General features: G+C 37.6%; 1 protein-coding gene across 1 annotated transcript; it reads left to right on the top strand.

Moving 5' to 3' along the window:
• The first annotated feature begins 3,609 nt into the window (after positions 1 to 3,609).
• LOC107599643 (ubiquitin-conjugating enzyme E2 L3-like) lies at positions 3,610 to 6,896 on the top strand. Its single transcript, XM_016291293.1, has 3 exons — positions 3,610 to 3,688; positions 5,911 to 6,006; positions 6,648 to 6,896. Exons 1-3 carry the CDS (start codon positions 3,662 to 3,664, stop codon positions 6,879 to 6,881), a joined length of 357 nt encoding a protein of 118 aa, XP_016146779.1. The 5' UTR covers positions 3,610 to 3,661; the 3' UTR covers positions 6,882 to 6,896.
• The last annotated feature ends 7,745 nt before the right edge of the window (positions 6,897 to 14,641 follow it).

Here is a 14,641-nt window from a genome sequence, read left to right on the forward strand (position 1 = left end):
ACTCTAGATGTTTTAAGATACATATGATTGAAATGTAAAATATTTCCCATTGTCTTTCACTGACAGCATATTTGGCATGCAAAAGCAAAACTTTTAAATCTTTCTAAAACCAGCCACTATACCGGCCTTACCAGGGGGTGCTCATCCTAAAAGTAACTGTGGTCACAAGTTCCGTTGTTAAAAGAACTTGCGGCCATTGGCTAACAATGCTTTTGGGAAACGCACACCAGGTGAGGAGACCAACAAACCATCTAAGGCTGGTTTGAGTTGTTGTTTTCGTTTAGTTTTTTTGACAGGGACAGTACAGTGATGGTACCCTTGTGAAAAAGAAGTGCACTTTATTATGAAAAAATGTACTTTAGAAGAAAATACTTAAGTGCAAACTAAATGTAATATTTTCATACATCTAACTGCATGTTATTTAAAATTAAATGAAAATGTTTTATAGTTTAAATTTATATTTAATGCAATTACTTAAGACTTTTTGTTGACATACTTAAGTAGGACTTAATTACATTTTTATATGTACTTTCATAATTACTTCTGCCTTTGAAATATGGTTAAAGACAGTGTATACTGTCATATGTACTGACAAGCACTTATGGTAAACTGAAATATAGCTTAATGTCATTATACCTCAAAAATGATATAAATTATAAAAATTATACCTCATACAGTGCTGCTTGAAAGTTTGTGAACCCTTTAGAATTTTCTATATTTCTGCATAAATATGACTCAAAACATAATTAAAATTTCACAAGTCCTGAAAGTAGACAAAGACAACCCAAACAAATAAAAATGAGACAAAAATGTTTTCTTTGCCGTGTAGGCCTATTTATTGAGAAAAATTATCCATTGTTACATATCTATGAGTGGCAAAAGTATGTGAATCTTTGCATTCAGTATCTGGTGTGACCCCCTTTTGCAACAATAACTGCAAGTAACGTTTCTTGTAACTGCTGATCATTCCTGCACAACATCTTGAAGGAGTTTTAGCCCATTCCTCAGTACAGAACCGCTTCAGCTCTGTGATGTTGGTGGGTTTCCTCATATGAACTACTTGCTTCAGCTCCTTCCACAAAATTTCAATTGGATTAAGGTCCGGACTTTGATTTGACCATTACGAAACATTTGCTTTGTTCTTCTTTAACCATTCTTTGGTAGAACAACTTGTGTGCTTGGGGTCGTTGTCTTGCTGCATGACCCACTTTCTCTTGTGAATTAGTTCACTGACAGATGTCCTGACATAATTATAATTCATTGTTCCATCAATGATGGCAAGCTGTCCTGGACCAGATGCAGCAAAACAGGCTCAAACCATGATACCAGCACCACCGTCTTTCACAGATGGGATGAGGTTCTTATGCTGGAATACAGTGTGTTTTTTCTTCAAACATAACGCTTCTCATTTAAACCAAAAAGTTCTATTTTGGTCTCATCTGTCCACAAAACATTTCTCCAGTATGCCTCTGGCTTGTCAGCATGATCTTTAACAAACTGCAGACTAGCAGCGATGTTCTTTTTGGATGCACCATGCCCACCGTGGTTGTTCAGTGTTCTCCTGATGGTGGGCTCATGAACATTAACATTAGCCAATGTGAGAAAGGCCTTTAGTTGCTTAGAAGTTACCCTGGGTTCCTTTGCAACCTTGCAGACTATTACACTTTTGTGCTTATGCTTTTGGAGTTATCTTTGTTGGTCAATCACTCCTGGGGAGGGTAACAGTGGTCTTGAATTTCCTCCATTTGTACACAATCTGTCTGACTGTGAATTTGTGGAGTCAAAACTCTTTAGAGATGTTTTTGTAACCTTTTCCAGCCTGATGAGCAACAGCAACTCTTTTTCTGAGGTCCTCAGAGATCTCCTTTGTTCATGCCATGATACACTTCCACAAACATGATCAGACTTCGATAGATCCCTGTTCTTTAAATAAAACAGGGCACACACTGTCACCCGATAGTAATTTCACTGATTGAAAACAACTCTGAAAAACAGATGGACTCTAATTTCACCTTCAAATTAACTGCCAATCCTAGAGATTCACATACTTTTGCCACTCACCGATATGTAATAATGTATCATTTTCCTGAATAAATAAATGACAAAGAACATATTTTTGTCTCACTTGTTTGATTGGGTTCTCTTTGTCTACTTTCAGGACTTGTGCCGAAAGTCTGATTATGTTTTGGGTCAATTATGTAGAAATATAGAAAATTCTAAAAGAGTTCACAAACTTTCAAGCGGCACTGTATATTAAAGGAATGGTTCACCCAAAAATTTACAGTTGCTGAAACAAAACCGTCAGGTCATAGGATTACTTTGTTTCTTCATAAGAACAGATTTGGAGAAATTTAGCATTACATCACTTGCTCACCAATGGATCCTCTGCAGTGAACGGGTGCCGCCAGAATGAGAGTCCAAACAGCTGCTAAAAACTTCACAATAATCCACAAGTAATCCACACCACTCCAGTCCATCAGTTAACATCTTGTGAAGTTAAAAGCCATCATAAGGAGTTTTAATTTCAAACCGGCACTTCTGACAAAAATAAGAGCCCATTACCCAACAGTTCCTCCAGTGAAAAAGGCCCCTGTTGTCCTGGATTTGATGGATTTGTTTATTTAAAACACGCGCAAGAGGTTAATTGATGGACTGGAGTCGTGTGGATGACTTGTGATGTTTTTATCAGCTGTTTGAACTCATTCTCATTGATGTAGCTACTAAAGCCCTATCAGCTAAACCGGCCTACACTCTTAAAAATAAAGGTGCTTCACGATGCCATAGAAGAACCTTTTTGTCTAAATGGTTCCATAAAGAACCTTTAACATCTGAAGAACCTTTCTGTTTCACAAAAGGTTCTTTGTGGCGAAAAAAGGTTCTTCAGATTACAAAAAGGTAAGAAAGAGATGGTTCTTTAAAGAACCTTTGACTGAATGGTTCTTTGTGGAACTAAAAATGGTTCTTCTATGGCATCGCTTGAAGAACCTTTTGAAGCACCTTTATTTTTAAGAGTGTAAGGTGGTTTGCTGGTCTTGGCTAGTTTCTCAGCCTAGTCAGACTGGTCTGTTGATTGATTTTTAGAACAGCTTTAAGGCAGGGCCATCGTTTATGTAATATATGTCCTAAATAATTCAAATTTCACTTAAATTAAATTAACCTCTGCATCAAATATCCACTTAGCACTATTCCTTACTCTGGAGAGACATCGTGTGGGCATTAACTAGTACGCAGCTAGAAATCCGGAAAACGCACTTCTTGTCAAGGACGTTCATTGCATGTTGTATGTCTCTCTCGGCACACCTACATTCCGAAGTTTACTGAAACCGTTATATTTATTCGTTAATTTAGTTTAATACATTTTCGAGATACGTAACGTTAAATAATAAAGGCTGATTATGTTATGGCTTGATTAATCACGGGAGAATCAATTCCATCCACAGTGTAATAAATGGCATTTTTGTTTCGTTTTGTAATGGAAAGTACCCAAGGGTTCTGACCTGAGATCATTGTACGAGCTCCCGTCTCGCCTGTTGCGTCGGCTGTGCGCGAATATTAAATCTGATCCCAGATCTGATCATCCGAAGTTTTAAAAACGCGGACGAGCTCGCGAGTCCATAGCTGCGCCGCGCGGTGCATTCTGGTAGTAGTTGAAAGATTCAAGATGGCGGCGAGCAGGAGACTACACAAGGTAGACGTCCAAACCTCATACTTTTTATATCGCAAAAAGAAAAACCACGTACGACGACGCGACGGGGGTTTCAACATAAGGTTTAGCTGGCAGAAAAGGCGATTTGATTGCTCACTGGCGCTTGATCGGCGTTGGTACGAGCGGTTCTCTCACTCGATGACTCGGCTCGCTTCGCGTTTCCAAACATGAAGGAGGAAAAGCGCCGGTGGAGGCCGCGGGACTCTTGAACAGGGTTTTGGGGTCGAGATCGGAGAGATAGAGGGTCAAAAGACACGTTAGAGCAGGCTTCGGTGTTTTATCGAGTACTTTCATTCATTGACAGCGAGTAAGTGACAGGAATATAACGCACAGGAGTCTAACGCGACGAGTTCCGTCACGGCGGATTCGGTTGATTCAAACAAGACTGAATCATCTGAATACAATAACTATAAATTAATCGACTCTTATAAGAACTAATCGATGTTTTTAAGCGAATAATGCTGTTTTAACCCCGCTGCAGTTACGTTAGACATGACTCAAAGACTCCAAACCAGCAATATCTGTCAAATATACACATCTGTCTTTTTACATTTTAAGCTTGAAATAACACAAATAAGTAGAATACTGCTTAAATGAGACGGTTTCGTCAGTTCCAGGTGGTTAGCTGTTGTAACGCCGTTAATAATACAAACTACAATAAAACGAAACCGTAAGTGTTCACAACAAGCTTTCGCTTTATAAACTTCCGTCTTGTCGAAGTCGCTTCATTCACAACTCGTGAATAACCTGTATTTAGCAACCTAGATGTGTCTGACCAATCCTCTTTGGAGGTTAACCTCTCTGAATTGTCTTATATTTGAGCTTTTAGGGTGTTTATGCACAGTTAGTGGACGTATTGTATGTCACAGTGATCATTTTATCGAGTTTACTTCCTTGTTCGATAAGAATGGCTGTAAATGTCAGACATTGGCAATAGAAGGAAATGGGTTATCCTTGCAGGGCACTAAAACACCCTTTTACTATACTATAGTGGTTTGGAGGTTAACCTCTCTGAATTGTCTTATATTTGAGCTTTTAGGGTGTTTATGCACAGATAGTGGACGTATTGTATGTCACAGTGATCATTTTATCGAGTTTACTTCCTTGTTCGATAAGAATGGCTGTAAATGTCAGACAGCTCTCATTGGCAATAGAAATGGGTTATCCTTGCAGGGCACTAAAACACCCTTTTACTATACTATAGTGAACGTAGTTGCTGATGTTTGATTTAACAATTGCAACAATGAATCGATAATGAAAATAGTCAACAAATTTGATTATAAAATTCAGATAATAACTTTAAAATGGTCTTTTTATCTGATTAATCAAAGGAATAATTGACCGATTAATCAAGTATCACTTAATCATTAGTTGCATCATTCCTATGCGAGACTAAATATTAATCATAAACCGCACATGTTAGAGCAGTTATTGAATATGAAGCTGCATGCACTTCAGACATTTAAGGTGTGGTTTGTTGTGGTTTTAATCCACACTTACTTCAGGTCAGTTATTTACAGTAAGCTGCTGAGCAAGGGGTCATTTCTCCAACTCATTAGGTCAAGACTTGGCTCGCGTTACATTTGGGAATGATGTCTTGTCCATGATAAAGATACATAGAAGGTCTTGGCCAATGATGTAAACTGTTATTCCTAATTCATTTGTTTGCGCTTTGTAATTAATTACCTAATTAATGGCCATTGTGCTATTAGGAGAGATTGTTTTAGCATAAGCTAAATTACTTAATCATTCATTGCATCGTTCCTATGCGAGACTAAATATTAATCATAAACGGCACATGTTAGAGCAGTTATTGAATATGAAGCTGCATGCACTTCAGACATTTAAGTTGTGGTTTGTTGTGGTTTTAATCCACACTTACTTCAGGTCAGTTATTTACAGTAAGCTGCTGAGCAAGGGGTCATTTCTCCAACTCATTAGGTCAAGACTTGGCTCACGTTACATTTGGGAATGATGTCTTGTCCATGATAAAGATACATAGAAGGTCTTGGCCAATGATGTAAACTGTTATTCCTAATTCATTTGTTTGCGCTTTGTAATTAATTACCTAATTAATGGCCATTGTGCTATTAGGAGAGATTGTTTTAGCATAAGCTAAATCTCAAAGTTTCTATTGGACAAGCAGAAGTTGCGAACCCAGAAATAGTATCTAATGCATCCTTGTTTCTAACCCTTTTTATCAGGAGCTTGAAGAAATCCGCAAATCTGGGATGAAAAACTTCCGTAACATTCAAGTTGATGAATCAAACATATTGACATGGCAAGGCCTCATTGTTCCAGTAAGTGTTTAGTAAATGCACATGCATCTTTCATGAATTGTTTACTTGTTATTTGCATATGCGTAAAGTATACAGACAAGAAATGGTATGTTTTAGCAGCTTTAGGATTTGGAAACAAAATTCTGATATAATATATATTTGCACCTGAAATGCTGTAATTACACTAAAACAGAGATGCCCTAACCGGCGACCTATTTTATTTTACAATTCTGTTGAAGCATATCTTAATTTCACATTTTTTGAAACATTTTTACAGTTATTTTAGCATTGTAATTTGCATTTTTGCAAATATAGGTGAATTAGATTTTTTTTCAAAGTTGTATGTTTTAATATATCGCAGTTGAATAAAGTGCAACATTTACTTTCGATCAAAAAGCTTTCATTCAAGTTAGATTTTTGGCACTTTGTAGTAAACTATTTGGGCACCTCTGTACTAAAACATTGCTTAAATTTTGAACAGATTTCTTGTGGATTTTAGAGCTAGACTGCATTTATACCTACACTATATCCATGCATCAGCTATATGTGATCTCATACCTCATGCATTCACGCTTTTGTCCTGATTGCAACATTGATTTGTTTGTAATTATATACATTATAGACTGAGCTGTGCTCACCTCTTTTACCTTATTCTCCCACAGGACAACCCTCCATACGACAAAGGGGCGTTCAGGATCGAGATTATCTTCCCTGCAGAATACCCTTTCAAGCCACCCAAGATCACGTTCAAAACGAAGATCTACCACCCCAACATTGACGAGAAGGGACAGGTCTGCCTGCCTGTCATTAGTGCAGAGAACTGGAAACCAGCCACCAAAACTGATCAAGGTGAGACGCGCTGCAGTTGTTGCAATATGCCTGAAACCGCCACATGAGTCAGACTGCTAAAGCTCGGTTGATCCTGGTGCATAAACGCACTCGGTCTTGTCACTTCATGATATAGAAATCATGAACAAATATATGGCTATGTGATGATGTTTGTATTTACTGTCCATCTGTGTATATAGTAGGCAACACCCTTTATTTCTCATATTGACTACCCAAACGTGACTTTGATTAAAGGGGTCCTATTGTGCTCTTTTACAAAGTCTTGATTTTGTTTTGGGGATGTACTAGAACAGGCTCTCATACTAGGTTGTTCGAAAAACACATTATTTTTCACATATTTTACATTATTACAACTAGGGATGCACCGATACCACTTTTTCCAGTACTTGCCCGATACCGATACTTTTATTTTTGGTACTTGCCGATACCGAGTACCGATACCAATATTTTCTTTGCGTTTGTAAATGTTTTAAATATTGGGTACAGAAACCAAAAAAGTATGTATAATGTTAGTTGGTTAACTTCATTTATCAAATAGATAAGTCAAACCAAAATTTATTTAAACACCTTCAACGTTTCTCACATTATCACAGTTTATTCGCTTTAGAAAATGGTAATAAAATATTACAAGAACTCGGAGTTAAACTGTGTCAGAACAAATTCAGCTTGATAATGTCGGATAACTTTGATAGAAAGGTATGTAATGGATTACAATAAACCAAAAATTATTCAGACAGCTGTCAATATTTACATAACTATCAATACTTTGTCTGGTGACCCTTAGCCTTAATGACAGCATATAGTCTCCTGGGCATGCTGTCAACCAGGTTCATGCAAACCTGAACTTCAATTTTTTTCCCAAATTTGTATCAATTTTACTGGTAGTCCACTGTATGAAGAATTTTTGGGTATAATATATCACAGTTTAGTTTATTTTGCTATCCTCGCTTTACATAAATGAACTATAGTGTCCTGCACCCACTATATTTGAGAAAAAATATCAAAAATTATATCTGGTCTCTGAATAATTTTTGGTTTGACTGTATATCCTTCTGTTATTTTCACACCTAATTATGCCCATTAAAATGTGTTAAGTTTTTGTTACTTTCACTGTTCATTTTTTTCTCTCTCTATGGTAGCCTACATCGTCTTTAATTTAATAGCATTAGAGCTGCTCTATTGCAGCGGCTTAGTACTGTAATCACGCGATTTGCTGTAAAAATGCAGGGAACCACTCGCTATAAATCTCCTAACTGTGATATACTTCAAATAAAGTGCTTTTGCTTTCGCCTAGAAACACACAGCGTCTCCCTGACATGGCTGCTTCAACACTAACTGCAGTTACTGAAACCACGCCTCGCTTTCACAACGAAATGCACAGCAACTCCACAACGTGGCATCGGCGGCAACAATACTACAGCAAGAATTAAAGTTACACCTTCTTTCTTTGCTTGCACATTTGGGCGGCATTATGCTAATATTTCCATAGTGAGGTAGATATGTGGGGGCGTGTTAGAACGAGCCGTTTTAGGGGGGCGTGAGCACTCGGCGCCTGGTCGGGAAATCTCATGCCCCTTACCATAGCCGCTTGTGAGCTTCAGTGTAAATATTGCTCAAAATCAAATCAATATGAGCGCGATTTACACCCGGATGATTGTAACCACTCTAAGTTCACCTGCCTTGGGAAAACTAGCGCGTCTCCGACATAGTGATAACACTCGTTGCCTTCTCTAGCGCAGCTCAACCAGGACTCGTCCCATTCGTCGATCTTTGTGATGTCACAAATCCCGGAAAATATGCGTTGTAGTCCAAACGAGTCGTTGGTTGTAGTTTTTGAAAAGGGATTTCTGTTGAATGCAGAAGAGTTTACAAAGAAACACGGCGAAAAGCGGCCAGTGGACTAACAATATCAGACAAGTGTGTAGCCCCAGACCCCTCCTACTCCTCTGATCCTCTTCCCCTCGCTCTACTCCCTTCCTCCCGACTCCCAAACGATATCCTCCCTCCCTCCCTCCCTCCCTCTATCCCACCCGCTTTCCCTCCTTCTCCTCTCCTTTCCACGTGTCACTCTAGTTGAGCTGGAGAAGTACAGCGCAGCTGCAGCCTCCGTCTTGAAGCAGGACGCCGCAAGGACATCCAGTCTGAGTTTCTGGTGTTAGCTTGAGGCCCTTACTAACTTGTTGTTTATTTTTCTTTCTCAAGTTTGAAAGCGTCACAATTTGGTTAGAGGCTAGCTTAAGACAAAGAAGTTGGAAATTGTACAGGGCGTTTCAGTGATGAATGCTGTTTGACCCTTTTGTAATGAGAAAATGAATCATTGCATTATTACACAAAACTTTCAAAAATTACTTTTGGAAGTGACAGTTCATTTAAAACAAAGATGGATTGTAATTTATCATGTATATTATTATTATTATTATTATTATTATTATTATGTTGTTCCCTCTTCTTATATTTGTGCTCTTTGATTTCTGCAAAACAAAAAGGACACATTAAGGAGGAGCTGGAGGATTTCAGTGACGGCGACAGATTATTTCATATAACCTCTTTACTTTAACTGCAATTGTTGGGTTGCACGGTATGTCTAAAAAACAGGCTACTTTCAGCCCTTTACCAAGCCTCGAATTGGCAAAACCACTGTAAAGTCAGTAACAAAGGCGGCTTAGGAGCCGATATTGCTATGAAATACGTTTGTTTGACAAATGAAAATAGGAAGAATGAAAACAAAGCTCTTTGTGTGAGTGAACGTAAATTCCATGATGATCGCTAATTTTAAACATCTCTTTTAACATGTTTCGTAGGAAATTCTTGTATATTGTTGATTATTTAGATTTAATCATGGAAATGGCCCCTAGATTTACAGAGATGTACGCTACTGAGAATTATCATCCCCATTTTCTCCCAACACAGAATAAACGCAGTAGTTGACCGTGAGTTTTCTAGAACATTCTCTACAGTTTCTTTAAAGTATATCATTCAGTCTTTCAAATTGCATCTTAAGTGGTGTTTTACGCCACTCTTTATAATGCAAAGAGGTTCTGCGGGCTTTCTCTAGTTCAAAATATTTCAGTAATATTTGCTTATGCATTTGGGTTAAGTGTCAGAACGCCTCAAATAAGCCCCAGTGTTTTCTTTACTTGTTAAGAACTTATTTTCATGCAGGATCAGATTTTAAAAATGCTCTACATTTGTGTACCAAAATAAAAAAGGAAGACCAAGCAATGTTATACTCGAACATTGGCTAAATTCACTTCTGATTAGAGTTTTCGTATTAAAATCAACGAGTTTTCGTATTAAAATCAACCAATAAAGTAGGTTTTCTGGGATTCCCCAGTTTAAAAGAGCATTATGGGTTTGTGTGATAAATCAAATCTGAACATGACCATTTAGTGATTTTTTTTTAACCTTATTAGCATTAGTAATATTTTTACGAGAACTACTACTTAAACCCCAAACTGTTGCTTCAATTACAGCTTATTTTGAAATGCCGTTAATAGCCTGAATTTATCATGCAGGTTATAAACAGGTTAACCCTAATATGTGACAAAACATTGAACTCACCAAATAAAGGCTATTTTGACCTAGTTCTGAATGAATGTTTCAATAGGGTGGATGCTCGGTGTACTAATGTACTCCTATGGTGCAACTGGTTGGTTTGTGCATGTTTTAGTGTTTACAATGCCACGGTTCGGTTCATATCACTGTTTTGGATCCACGGTTCGGTTCTGTTTGCTGTGTGAGTAGGGTTCATGGCATGGCACCAGCAATGCTAAAGAACACTAGAATTAATTTCTCTTGAAAAAGCTTGCAGAAAAAAAAAGGTTTTGTGGGAATCATCCTCAATCTTGAACTTGGTAAAACTATTATCTTTAAAATGTTTAAAGTCTTAATACTTTTCCTTTTGTTATACTGGGATAAATCATACTGGGATGTATGTTAAAATTGTTGAATGTGGCGTCCTACCTAGAAAATTTTCCACCAGCCGCCACTGTAAATAATATGTAATACATTACACTGTAAAAAAGTTCAAGCCGTTTCAACTAATTATTTAGTAACAAGTTCCACAGAAATTTTACGTTCAGTCAATTTCTGCCTTCAAAGTGTTGCCTGAATTGTTATTTTTTTAGTTGGCTCAACCTTTACTGAAATAGTTTTATAGTCCATTCAACTAAAATTATTTAATTGGTCAAACATTTAGAAAACTACAGCAAATTGTGTCAATTAAAATTTAACCATTCACTCCATGTGTTTCATATGTTACCTCAACTAAGATTTGTTATTTAGGCATCATAAGAAATTGCTGTGGAACTGTGAGTTTAAGAAAATTATTACCTGGTGTCTATCAATCACTAAAACACACACATTACAACACATAATAACCTTTAGTTAATAACAATCTGCATTTATAACATTTGTCATACAGACTAAACATGCAGGCTTAAAGGGATAGTTCACCCAAAAATGAAAATTTGCTGTTAATTGACTCACCCTCAAGCCATCCAAGATGTAGTTAACTTTTTTTTTCTTCAGTTGAACAGTAAAGGACATTTTTAGGTGAAAACATTGTCTTTGAAAACATCGCAATTCATAAACTGCACGTCTCTGGCTGCCAGCTTTTGAGAGTCAAATAAACAAAGACGACCAAATTACTAATGGCTCCTGAGGACACATTGAGGCCTTATGAAGTTAAACAATCAAAAACCGGCAGCCACAGATCGCCAAGTGTATGAATCGCCAAGGATCATCGTTTCAGATAAAAAATCTTTGCTGTTCTACTGAAGAAAAAAAATGGCATCTGGGATGGCCTGAGGGTCAATAAAATAACAGCAAATTTCCATTTTTTGGTGAACTATCCCTTTAAAGTGATCCAGTTGTCAAACATTACATTTGTAATACAACTGCAAAATTTATTTTAAACATTTTGTTTAATGACCTTAAAAAAAGACTAAAACAAACACTTACAAATATTACTACTGTTCACAATTACATCTTTAAAATGAGGCAGAAGTCAGAAAAAAATAAATGAACCAGTTGTTACAGTTCAACTGAACTGAGTCAAGTAAACTCCAGTCACTGTATTTACATAGTGCTTTTTACACTACAGATTGTGTCGAAGGAACCAAAACTCCATCGTTCTTCTCTGGCCAGACGAATCCAGCAGTTTAATTGCAGGCTGCAACACAGGTCAGATTGTGCAGAGGACTGGTCTGGTTCCTGTGGTCTTGTCCCGATGGCTGTCTAGGTGACGAGGTCTTCGGATGGGATCCGTCTCTGGGGCTCATCTAGTTGTCCTGGTCTCCGCTGACATTCAGGGCTGTCGAGGGTGTCTCTAGGTCAGGGGTGCACAAACTGGGTCCTGGAGGGCCGGTGTCCTGCAGAGTTTAGCTCCAACTTGCCTCAACACACCTGCTGGTAAGTTTCTAGTATGCCTACAAGAGCTTGATTAGCTGGTTCAGGTGTGTTTAATTGGGGTTGGAGCTAAACTCTGCAGGACACCGGCCCTCCAGGACTGAGTTTGGGCACCCCTGCTTTAGGTGCTGATCCACCATCTGATCTGGATCCGGTGACCTCAGAATAAGAATGAGACCGTCTAATATTATGCCACTGAGAACGATAAAGCACATTTTAATTGTAGTAAACACACTATAAACTTGTACACATATTACCTTAAGTCTTAGTGTTGAAAGGACACACACACTATGTAGTTGCAGTGGAGCAGTCTGGTCACATGGCAGTGTTTGGAGCCTTGGAAGAAGTGACTGGACAGCATTCTACCTATGGAACTCGAAAGAGCCTGGTTAAGTCACGTTTAATGTCGACTTCACGGGACAATTGCAAAAGTTTGCACACGCAAAAACCCATTCAACACGCCCATGTTAACTTCAAATAAGCGTATTACTGTGGTTTACATTACACGTTTCGTCGTAGTACGCATTGGCTTATAAAAGAGAGAGAGCGCGCGATCTCTTTATATCTTTTAACGTCACGGAAACAAAAATATCATACAACACCAAAATTAAACCTAAAATGTATTATATTAACACAGCTTTTGACATTAAGTGTTTTATGGATTAAACTAGAGAAAAGAGCACGTTCATTTCCCTCAGACATATTCATACAACAATTATTCGATGTTTTTATATATGTTGTACGTTTGTGTATAAATACATACGTTTTAAATAAGACGTTTACACCTTAGTATTAATAAATTCAGTTCCACTTACCTGACGCGTGAACTTGACATACATTTAACATAGCCTAAGTATTAATTTTTCTTTGGACACACGACTTCATCATATGCTGTATGTTTCTGTCAATGAATTTAGTCCAAAAAATAACATTTATTTAGTGGCACTTACCTGACACGTGAACTTGACAAGATGGCGCCGTTTCTCCCGCGAAGTCACTCAGGCTCATGCACGTGCAGAATGATCTCCGTGTTGGCTGGATTAGTTTGAGTTTAGTCGACATTAGCACAGCTAATTGTTGACTGAATTTGAAAATAACCCTTCATTCAACCGTTTTTCAAATATATTTGTGTAGACTTAATATAATATGTCCTCCCAACTAAGCCCAAGCAATAAAATTAGCAACTTAAAATATTTTTGCCCTTCCAACATTTTGTTAATTGGATTTTTTACTGTGTGTGTGTGTATATATATATATATATACACACACACACAGTAAAAAATCCAATTAACAAAATGTTGGAAGGGCAAAAATATTTTAAGTTGCTAATTTTATTGCTTGGGCTTAGTTGGGAGGACATATTATATTAAGTCTACACAAATATATTTGAAAAACGGTTGAATGAAGGGTTATTTTCAAATTCAGTCAACAATTAGCTGTGCTAATGTCGACTAAACTCAAACTAATCCAGCCAACACGGAGATCATTCTGCACGTGCATGAGCCTGAGTGATTTCGCGGGAGAAACGGCGCCATCTTGTCAAGTTCACGTGTCAGGTAAGTGCCACTAAATAAATGTTATTTTTTGGACTAAATTCATTGACAGAAACATACAGCATATGATGAAGTCGTGTGTCCAAAGAAAAATTAATACTTAGGCTATGTTAAATGTATGTCAAGTTCACGCGTCAGGTAAGTGGAACTGAATTTATTAATACTAAGGTGTAAACGTCTTATTTAAAACGTATGTATTTATACACAAACGTACAACATATATAAAAACATCGAATAATTGTTGTATGAATATGTCTGAGGGAAATGAACGTGCTCTTTTCTCTAGTTTAATCCATAAAACACTTAATGTCAAAAGCTGTGTTAATATAATACATTTTAGGTTTAATTTTGGTGTTGTATGATATTTTTGTTTCCGTGACGTTAAAAGATATAAAGAGATCGCGCGCTCTCTCTCTTTTATAAGCCAATGCGTACTACGACGAAACGTGTAATGTAAACCACAGTAATATGCTTATTTGAAGTTAACATGTGCGTGTTGAATGGGTTTTTGCGTGTGCAAACTTTTGCAATTGTCCCGTGAAGTCGACATTAAACGTGACTTAACAACCAGGCTCTTTTCTTTTCAAACGGGGCGGATTACACAGCGTTTCTGGTCTCGTGAAGGCGTTTCGGAGAGGAGTTCGTCGTTCCGAATGAGAATAAACTACTGTATCCTTTCACAAGGCTGTTATCAAAGCAGACTGTGTATCAGTCAGTTCCATGGGTAGAATGCTGTCCAGTCACATCTTCCAAGGCTCCAAACACTGCCATGTCACTAGACTGCTCCACTGCAACTACATAGTGTGTGTGTCCTTTCAACACTAAGACTTAAGGTAATATGTGTA

The sequence above is a fragment of the Sinocyclocheilus grahami genome, unplaced genomic scaffold (genome assembly GCF_001515645.1).
Source record: "Sinocyclocheilus grahami isolate Dianchi unplaced genomic scaffold, SAMN03320097.WGS_v1.1 scaffold269.1, whole genome shotgun sequence".
Taxonomy (NCBI): Eukaryota; Metazoa; Chordata; class Actinopteri; order Cypriniformes; family Cyprinidae; genus Sinocyclocheilus; species Sinocyclocheilus grahami.